At 43.6% G+C, this 10283-nt stretch overlaps 1 protein-coding gene across 4 annotated transcripts; it reads right to left on the bottom strand.

Moving 5' to 3' along the window:
- Positions 1-496: 496 nt before the first annotated feature.
- TMEM136 (transmembrane protein 136) lies at positions 497-7620 on the bottom strand. 4 transcript variants are annotated; one of them, XM_012729374.1, is made up of 3 exons: positions 7566-7619; positions 5265-5439; positions 497-3706 (listed from the first exon to the last, which is right to left on the bottom strand). In XM_012729374.1, the coding sequence occupies exon 3, from the start codon at positions 3600-3602 to the stop codon at positions 3168-3170; it is 435 nt and encodes a 144-aa protein (XP_012584828.1). In that variant the 5' UTR covers positions 3603-3706; positions 5265-5439; positions 7566-7619; the 3' UTR covers positions 497-3167. The 4 variants fall into 4 exon arrangements, with proteins under 4 accessions (XP_012584828.1, XP_012584827.1, XP_012584829.1 ...); XM_012729373.1 differs by having other exon boundaries at positions 5265-5464; positions 7566-7599; XM_012729375.1 differs by lacking the exon at positions 5265-5439 and having other exon boundaries at positions 7566-7620.
- Positions 7621-10283: the final 2663 nt, after the last annotated feature.

Below are 10283 nucleotides of genomic sequence, written 5' to 3' on the forward strand. Positions count from 1 at the left end.
TCTTTACCTGGAAAGATGGTAGTGGTGACCCTACACACTTTGAGATTTTCCAAAGGGATTTATTCTAAACCCCGGTCTCACCCATTTCTCAAAGCACTTATATGAGTACCTGCTGTGTGTCTAACATCGTTTTCTGGGCATTGGAATTACTTTTCTCAAGGCCTGGTCTTCACCAAGCCCAGACACTAAATCCTTTTCAAAACAACTGCTACCCTAGCAAAATGAGAATGAAAGTAATTTCTTCCTCTCTCTTTTGGCAAACTATTTCCACATGTAGCTTGTTGTTCCTCAAAGTAAATATTAGGAATGGCTAATGATAAGTAGCAGAGAAGAGGTATTCACTGATAAATAGAAATAGGGGATAACATTTCTGCAGGCCAAAAATGGTTTTTTGGTTGATTTGTTTTCTTGGCAAAACCCTAACAAAAATAGAAATGCAAAGTCTAGATTGATAAAAAGTTGTTTATTTTTATAAAATATCGTACAAATCTTGAAATATAAATCCTTCAGTGTTAGCAATTATTACATAGTAATCCAAATGCAAATGATACTTCATTTTGTCTTCCCTATCACCTATGAATTAGCCCTTCATTTACCTGTGATGTAAAAAGTCAGCATTTTAACTGCTGAGTCATCTTCATGTCACATTGTTCTGAGAGTTTCCTTCATATTTATTAACCACATAAAGAAATCTGAAATGAGGGATTCTCTTTCTCTTATCATGGTTCAGGTTTCTCAAAATTAAAAGCTCTGTGCATTCCCAGGAGAGGACCCCCAAACAGCCAGATCAGCAGTCCCTTCTCTTCCACTGCGCAAGGAGCAAAGAATTGGTACCAGATGAAGCCTATTCATTTGTCTGGTATGGAACAGGTTGCACTGTGCCAAAATCTGAGAGCCAGCTTTTTCTTTTGCTTTTTTTTAGCTCATGTGCCAAGCCACTCTTTTTTACTAAGCTTTTGCTAAAATCAGCATTCCTTAGCATCCTACTTTGACCACAATTTTGTTGGAAAGAAGCTAACCAGCCTTTTAGGGACACTTATCATAGGGAGAAGAGATAGAGCTGATGCTGTCAGACTATTTCCATGTCCAGCAAAACTTTTTAACCAAATGTCAGTCCCTTGAAGATCTACTGTTAAAATGCCTGAAAAATTGCTTTTCCCCCAGCAGTGCTGACTTTATGCGGTTCCAACCACTCCCTCGTGTCTGGCCGAAGACCACTCATTAGGTTAGTATTACCAGTGACCAGAGAATGGGCTGACACTTCCTACTGACCTTCAGCCTTGACTTCAATGGCCCCACACACTTGCCCACCCACTGAGCTAATCAGTCACCACTGGTCTGATTATCACCAAACCCACAACTAACAAATACATAAATATATAATACTTTGTTTTGTTTTTTTTTTTCATCAAAGCCCTACATGAAAATCAACAAAACTCCACACATCAAATGCCATATAATCTCTCTCTGAAATATGGGGTATCTCATTCATTCACAACAGGGTTGAAACTGAGGCAAAAAGTAAACAAGGGACTTGCCCAAACTATCGGACAAGTGAGTAGCAAAACTGGTAAAAAAGAACAACAGGAATTCTTGGTTCCTAACCCCTTGGTTGAACCTTCTTGCTCTTTTTAGGTTAAAATTTAAAAACTATCATATTAAGAAATACTTTTTTTCTTCCATGACCAGTCTTGTCCTACTACCTTGTCCACAGAGACCTTTTTCAGAGAAAAAGAAAAAAGTAAGACTTAGAAGAAATGTATTCAAAAACGAAAGGCAAAAAGTAGCCTCGTCACTCTGAGGCCAAAACCCACCATAGTCTTTGGTGCTGTTTTGCAGAATGTCTAGTAGAGCTGAAACCTGAACTACCATCTCAAGCACAGTGGAATCCACATGGTAAATCCCTATGGAATTTAGTCACAGCCTCTCATGCCTAGGGGATTAATGCACAAAAGCCCTGAGAACTGGCATCATTTTCCTGGTGAGGCAGAACCCAAACAGGACTCAGTAACTCTGCCCACACCTCATTCATCTTGCACCCAAACCCTAAACTGATAGGTTTTGTGCAGAATAGAATTAACATAGCAGGCCTGAACTACTATCCTTGGAAAGGGCTGCCCACAAGGTCGGCGTTGGGTGGCACCTGGAAACTTTGATTTGGGGAGGGCTTCCAACATTAGCTTATTGATAACTGGTTGGGAGCCTAAACTGTGCAAACAACACGATTTATGCTGAACACCCACTTTCCTTCTGGGAGTCAGGAATTTCGCTGTGTGCCAGCCAGAGACTGCCTACAGGACCAGCCCGGGATAAAAACCTTGGGCACTGAGTCTCTAATGAGCATTCTTGGTCAACCACATTTTACACATATTATCACAAATCATTGCTAGAGGGATGAAGCACATACTGTGTGACCTCACTGGGAGAGGACTCAAGAAAATCAGGCCTGGTTTCCCCTGGACTGTGCCCCAGGGGTCTTGTCCCTTTAATATTTCTTTGTATACTTCTGCTGGAATAAATCAGAGTCTGGGGTTAGTATTGGGGTCTCCCACCAATGCCACAGTTTTAGTATTGCTAGAATAAATCAGAGGCTTGACAGTATGGGGGTCTCCCACCAATGCCACAGTTTTACCCCTCTTCTTCTCTCATCCCCTTACCCCCTTCCCTTGGTTTAAGCAGATCCAAGTCCCCAAGCAAATGCTCAGAATGCCAAAGGCATGTATTTTCTTGAATGCTCCTTTCTCTAATAAATGGGATGAATTTGTTCAGATGGTCCCATGGAAAGAAGACTCTACTGAAGGCATCACTTTTTGAGACAATAAGGAAGAAATAGCGCCGATCTCAAGCCCCTTTCTAAACTACCTGAACATTAAGCCTCCCAGGGACAAGAAGACTCAGAAACACCAGACACTAGCAGGAATGCAGGAGTGCTCACTCATAGCTCTTATTCACCGCTACCACTGAGTAGTCTCACTTTCTGTATCTGTGCCCTGGAGAATTTAATAGCAATTTAATACTGGCACATGCTGTGCTCCAAGACTGACCAAACTGATCAAATACCTTTAGCCCCCCTAAGTCTATTACAAGGGTAATTCCAGAAGAGCTGCATTCCCAGCCTGGTCCCTCTAGCTGACTCAGCCCAATCCATTATCTGCGGCAAGTCTTGTCTAGTGCGTCTTGAGATGTCCATTATGTGTTAGTTGCCGCTCCTCACTCCGCCTGCTTCTCCAGGCATGGTATTTCTTGATGCTTTTCTTCCATGCAAAGCGCCAGATGCTAACCATGAAACACCAAGACACAGCATACATCGCTACTCCCCCGATCTTCACAAACCACTTGGGCTTAGGTGAGACCATTTCACAGAAAAGGAGGCGGGCACCCACGCCAATCCTCACTCCGGTGAACAGGGCCACAAAGAGGAAGTCCACCACATCTCCAGTGAAACTGTGGTAGCGCCCTGTTTCACGGAGAAACCAGCGCATCTGCAGCAAGGGGTTGGTAATCTCACTTCCAAAGAGGACCGCATTGACCTCTGTGCCTGACTCGCCCAGCACCAGGGCCATGATGATGCCCAGGATGCTAAGTGTGTGGTGAGCCAGCATCAGGGCCCCCTCGGACTGGAAGTAGATGCACCAGCTCAAGTCGAAGATGAAGTAGCCCAAGGTGAGACACAAAACGTGCACTTGGAGAGGTGTGTTGGGTGAACCTGAAATAAACCAAGACAAAAGCAGACTGAGTGACCAGGAGCCGAGCTTCTGGCCTGGGGATCCTGTGTTGTCTTTCACACCATTGTGAATCACTGAAAGCAAAATCAATGGCAGATACATGAGTCTTAATGATAACTCATTTGAGACTAAGATCTAAAATGTGGGTCTTTTTCAAACCAAGCAATGTTACAGGGCCCAGGAAATACCGCTCTGATTAATCAAATCTCAAAGACTGATTGGAGCAGCAGCAAGAGTCTCAGTGTCTTCTATGGCAGCATTAAAGTGAATTATTTTGTTCTTTCAATGACTATACTATCACAGTTTCTCCCTTTCTTTCTCTTTCCCAGCTCATGGTCTTGTTTCTACACTCTGTTTTTGCTTCCCTGAATGTCAGATTAATTTCTTGGCTTAGCAGCTTAGGTTATAGGGCCCTGGTTGGCCCTAGCCCATCTTGAATGCAGACTCTGGAAAGAAACCCAGAATTTAATGTGTTCCCATGACTAAGAAGATAAGGTACAGGGGCTTGACATGCTTGAATCAATATTTAGAACCTTCATATTAAACATAATGCTTAAGAGTTATATTTGTACTTCTTTGACAGTAGGGGGAAATGCTGAAGCTCCACATGGGAATCTAAGATTTTTTTTTTTTTTAAGAATATAAAGCAATTTTTAAAAATCACATTTTAGGGAACTTATGAACTGAATTCTATCCCCCAAATTCAAACTTCAAACTTCTCAGTACCCCAGAATGTGACTGTATTTGGAAGCAGGGCCACTAAAGAGATAATTAAGTTAAATCAAAGTATTTGGTGTGGGCCCTAGTCCAATATGACTGGTCAGTCTAACTTAAAGAAAAAGATTAGGACAATGACAGGCACAAAGGGAAGATTCTGTCAGGATATAGCAAGAAAGAAGCCACCTGCAAGCAAAGGAGCCATGCTTGAGAGGAAGCCAAACTGGCCGACACCTTAATCTTGACTTCTAGCCTTTAGAATGGTGAGGAAATTAATTTCTGTTGTTGAAAATACCCAGTCTGTGATGTATTGTTATGGTAGCCCCAGCACACTGAGAAGTTGATATAGCTGCCTGAAATGAGGGGCCTTGGTGAAGTAAATGATGGCAAATGCATAAAGCACAGCAGCATTAACAACTGAAAAGGACAAGGAAGGTTCACTTACATAGACATCAGAAGATACTACTTTTTGCAATCAAGTAAGACTTGCAAGGGCCAAAAGATTTGTATAACACAAATTCATTTGTGTCTGGGAGTGAAGGAGGGATATAGAGATAATGGCTTCATGCTTTGTACATTTTGGTGGATTACAACATAATAAACATTTGTATTGTTTTCAAAGTAGAGAGTCATGATAAGCACAAGTGGGTGTATATTCAACATCAGTATTAACAATGAAGAAGGAAGACTCCCTCTTCAAACTATCATATTAACTGCTCAATATTCTTTAATGTAGTATAAATTCTGTGAAAAAGTCCCATCCTTCTCAGACTACCCCCAAACCATTCCCTTGGGGAAAATCCTCTAATATATCCCACCTACCTGGGTGGGTAAAAGGCCAAGGGCCATCAATGAAGCCAATATAAGCCGAGAGGCCTATAGAGAGGACTCCGTGGGTGAAGGTAACCAGCCGGCAGCTCCACTCATAGCTTCGGTGCTTATTCAGGCGGCAGAAAGAACTGTAGAGCGAGAGCCAGCCCCCCAGGCTGCACAGCACCTGCAGACACAGAGCTAATGCCATCCTATGACGAAAAGACCGAAACCAGAAAAACAAAGGATGCACCCTAAGAAAATAACATCGGGACATTACATGTGTATTTCTATTATAGCATACCACAAACATGTTGCCCTCGCTTCTTATCTGCACAGCCAAAAATCTTCTACCTAAGTGTGGCTGCAAGCTGACTTCCTGGCCCTTAGAGATAACACGTCAGCTGGTGAACTGAAAACCAGGAAGTACATTCCGAGTTAGCAGACGTCTAACAAATATGTTGTTCCAAAGGGTAAATGTCAGTGACAACCTCACAGCCACAGCTGACCTTGATGAATGTACATGAGTAACGTAATACATGTACTAGACAATGTGCTCACATTTCATAAATCTCAAGAAGTTCTGCTGAAAAACCCCCACCACATCGGGCTCTGCTTGAAGTCAAGTGATAGAAATTTAATGTGGTTTTAAGCTGACACTAAACCAAAGCTTGGATTTGGATAACAGGTTTATCAGTCAAAATCGGAAGTTAAGGTTATCCTAAGTAAAGAACTAAAACAGATAGTTTGGAAGGGAAAAATAGAATGAAATAAAAAGTTTAGTTCAATTCAGATTTGAAGCAAATTCAAAGACTGACCAAGGGGAAGCAGAATGGTTTTGAGGTACAAAAGAGTTCATGTTAAGTTAAAAAAAAAATATATATATATATATATATTATATATATATATATATTAAAGGCAGTTATTTAAATTATCAGTGCAAAAAAGTCAGAAAGCTACTTAAAAATTTTTACTGGTGACAAACTTAGCAGGCTAAGGAAGACTATAACACTCAACTGAGTCATACAGGACTAAAATCTAAAAGTAAGTAAGATATTATTAATATTCATTAGTTCCTCTATTGAAAGAACAAGTAAAAAAGTCAAAAACATTTCAGATAAGTCAAAAACATTTTGGATTATCTGTCTCATCTCAGCAGGAATTTTCTGCATGGCTACACTCCTTGCTTAACCCTCTCTGACAAGTGAAATAGAATCTGTAGAACAACACCCTTCACTCCACAAGCCACTCCCAGGAATGCTTGCTATCCAAAGAGGGTTTTATGAAGGTCAAGTTCTGCAAAACTTTCATCTAAAATCAGATTTCCATTCAAGAAAACAGTAGGTGTGAGTCACAGACCCGTGCTCCACTTCTGTGTTGGCTCTAAAGAGGAGCGCAGAGTAAGTGTGGGTACATTAACCTCTCCAGCCGCCCCATTTGAAAAAAAAAAGGGGGGGGGGAGTGGGGGGAGGAAAGAAGAAAGGAAGGAGAGGGGAGAAGAAAAGAGCATTGAAACACTCTATAATCGGGTCCCAGTTCTGACAAGAAGTTCTGAGATAAATTTTGCAAAACATCTAGGTCAATTTTCAGAGCAAGGACCAGAAACTCAAAGTACCCAGAATGAAAAGAACCGTCCTCCCTTTCCTTGTAAAGGCCAGGGTCACCGGGCAGTAATGCGGATCAGCTCATTTGGATACACCGATTAGTATTTTTAGAGTCCTCTTTCCTGAATCCTAATTCCCTGGCAGAACACGGGAAACAGTAGCCCTTTTACAAACACTTAAATAACAGACATTTGTAAATGGCAGCTACAACTCTATGACCTTGGGGAAGTCACTCCATTTCTGGGTTTCAGCTTTTTACGCTCGGGTAAAGCAATGGCAGGGATTTAAATGGCAGTTCCAGCTCAGAATTCCAAGACTCCGGGGCCGGTCCTTGTTCCTCCCGCTTCAGGGCCAGATTCCGGAGGAGGAGCGCGGGGCGGGCCCACCTGGCTCGCGGTCCCCGAGCAGGCGTGGCCGGGCAAGCATCACCCTCGCTCTCAGGCACCGGGAGCGCATCGCCCTCGGCAGTGCCTACCAATTGCGGGCCACGCCCGGTGCAAGCCAACCCAGCCGGACCTTTGTGCAGGAATCGGAATCGGCACCCGAACCCCGCGAGAAAAGGCCTCCAGCGCCCGGAGGCACGAGGAGGTCCCCGCGGCTTAGATGTCAGGCCAAGCCATCTGCCCGCTCCTTCCGGAGCCGGGCAGGCCACCCGCATCCGGAGCTCGATTCGCCCGCGGGAGCAGGGCGATTCGCGCCACGCCGTTACCTGGCCGAGAGCCCCGGGAAGCCTTGGGCGCCCTGCCCCAGAGCTCAGGGCTCGGATCCCAAGAGCAGGAAGCAGCGGAACGAGAGAGATGAGCCTCTGACGGCTGCGGAGGAGGCGCCAGGGGTCTGGGGGCACCTGGTGGCTGGGAGGACGGAGCGCAGAGCCAGAGCTGGACAAGGGATGCTCGGGAAAGCTGGCTGGAGGGTCCTTCTTGCAGAAGTGGGGCAGAGGGAGTGCGGGGGGGGGGGTTGGCGGGGGGGGGAGTGGAGAAGGTGGGGAGGTAATCTAGCAGTGATGTGAGGCCTGCAGGCAGTTGTTCTTGTCTGTTTGCCTGAGTAATTATCCATCCCTCCTCGCCCTCCTCCCTAAACTAGTTGTTGAGCACCTACTAAGTGTTTGCTCCCCACCTAGGCAGTGTGGGAGATGTTAAGACATAATACCGTAGTTTGTGCTTGAGCCTATAAATTGTACGACAAATAGACAAGTAATTAATTACCAGGGGCTGCTCAAACCTGGAGACTAGAAGTTATTCCTTCTCATGTCAACCTTGATGCCTTCACAGTAGGGTATAGGGCTTAAGAAGAAAACTGGCTTGATTACTGGGTGTCTTTTGACAAGTTACTTAACGTTCCTGGTCTTTCTCAACAACAACAAAGTAAGGCACTCTCATAAGGTAATTGCGAGAGGTCTGCACACCTGGCCACATGTAAAGTTCCTAGAACTAGTGGTAAAGTAAGTTTGAAGAAATGACCGAACATAAGTATGGAGGCTCAAATAGGATAAAAGGGCACCTGGCTTGGTTGATCAGGACAGGCTATGATAGGAAACTAAGGGACTCAGCTCTTAAAAAAAGAGAAAACCTTAAACAGGTGTGAGCCTTAGGCCAAGTCTAAAGAATAGAATTATGAATAGTCCAACTTTGGTCATTTACCTTGCCAACTGCTCAAGAAAAAGGATGTTTTTCATTTTTGTTTCCTCTTACCTTGCATGTCCGGGTACCATAAATGTATGCTGGTTGAATGAATGGGAAGTGAGCTTGGAAAAGGAAACTGAAAGCATATTGTGGCTCCTAAACCTTGTAGATGTATACCACTTGAGAAATGTCTTCATAATATTCTTGTAGAGGCTGGACCTTGATGATTATGATTTAGTAGGTGTAGTGTGGAGCCCAGGGATCTGTATCTCTTAAAACCTGCCCAGGCGTTCATTCAGATGACCATTCATGTTTGAGAAGCACTGCAGTTAAAGGAACTTAACTGCACCTAAGATGCCTGATAGATTCACCCTATTATGTGGATAACAAGAAACCTACCAAGATTGATTTGGCAAGGGAATAACTGTATCATGTTCACCAAGCCCTTGCTTCTCAAAGTATGATCTATGAAATTTCAGCATCACCTGAAAGTTTATTAGAAATACAATCTTGACCCCTAGCCCTAGATCTGAGTCAGAAATTGCATTGTCACAATCATCTTGGGGGCCCTTCTCCGTGGGTGGCATACCCGGTTAGGATGCAGTATTGCAAGCTGGCTGCAGCCGCTTCAGTGTGAGTTCCATCCCCTGCCCCGGAGGCGACCCACACAGCACAGCAGACCCGCCCACTGCTCCCCTCAGCAGTGTACTTCATCGATCTATCTGTTCTGCTCCCCACTCTGTTTCTGGTGAAGCCTCTCACCACCCCTGCACCTCTGACTTGTAGCCCAGTTTTGTACGAATAAATAACCTTTTTTTTTAAAATCATTTTTGTAGCTCTTGTCTCCAAACTATCCACCTAGGGCTATGCAGGTGTTTCTTTTAACACACCTGTCTTTTTCAAGGGCAATTCTTTCTGCTTGTTTGTGTCTGTACAAGCATACTTTCCTTCCTTTTCCCTTTTCTTGTGTAGTAAACTTGTCCATTTTGAATATTAGATAAATAAATATAAAATCATCTTAACAGTGATTTGCATGCATATTTGGGCAGTGGTTCTCAACCACAATAGTACAATACAACTACTTTTAAAAGTCCCAATGCCCAACCACATCCCAGACAAAGTAAATCAGAATCTATGTGGGAGCTTTCTCAAAGCTCCCTAGATTATTCTGTTGTGCACCCAAAGTTAACAATCCCTGCTACACACTCAACTGAGATCAGTATGAGGGAGCTGGAGAAGACAACTTGTTATAAATGGGTATTGGTACAGTCCAGATAAGAGAAAGTAATAGCCTAAAGAAAGAAAACATCATATAGCCCATTTCACAGAAAGGATAATATGCAAATCTCAACTTTGCCCTTCTGGTATCTCCCTCAAGTGTTCATGTTGCCATCATTTCCTAGCAAAGAGCAGAGTATTAAAGACCTCAGGGCTGTAAGGGCTGAGGGATAAGGGGAGGTATCTGTTCTTTCATTGGAGCTTTACCAGGCCTTTAACCTAGGGTGACTGGGATTCTAGGTTTCATTACCTGGGATTAACTTTTGTTAATTTACATATCTTTGACCACCAATTCTTGTTCTAGCAAATCCTTGTCAACAAGTGTCATTCCCGAAAAGTCCTAGGCTGTTAATGAGAACAGGGGATAGTTTGCAATCCACCAACGCATTCAATTACCATGACATCAAAAATCATAACAATTAAAAAATAACAGATAGGGCCCTCCCTGGTGGCGCAGCGGGTTAAAGCACAGCACTAAGAAGCTAAAGCCACTTCAGCATGAGTTCGATCCTTGCCTGCCCCGGAGG

Source organism: Condylura cristata, unplaced genomic scaffold (genome assembly GCF_000260355.1).
Source record: "Condylura cristata isolate star-nosed mole 26May11 unplaced genomic scaffold, ConCri1.0 scaffold00025, whole genome shotgun sequence".
In the NCBI taxonomy this organism is placed as follows: Eukaryota; Metazoa; Chordata; class Mammalia; order Eulipotyphla; family Talpidae; genus Condylura; species Condylura cristata.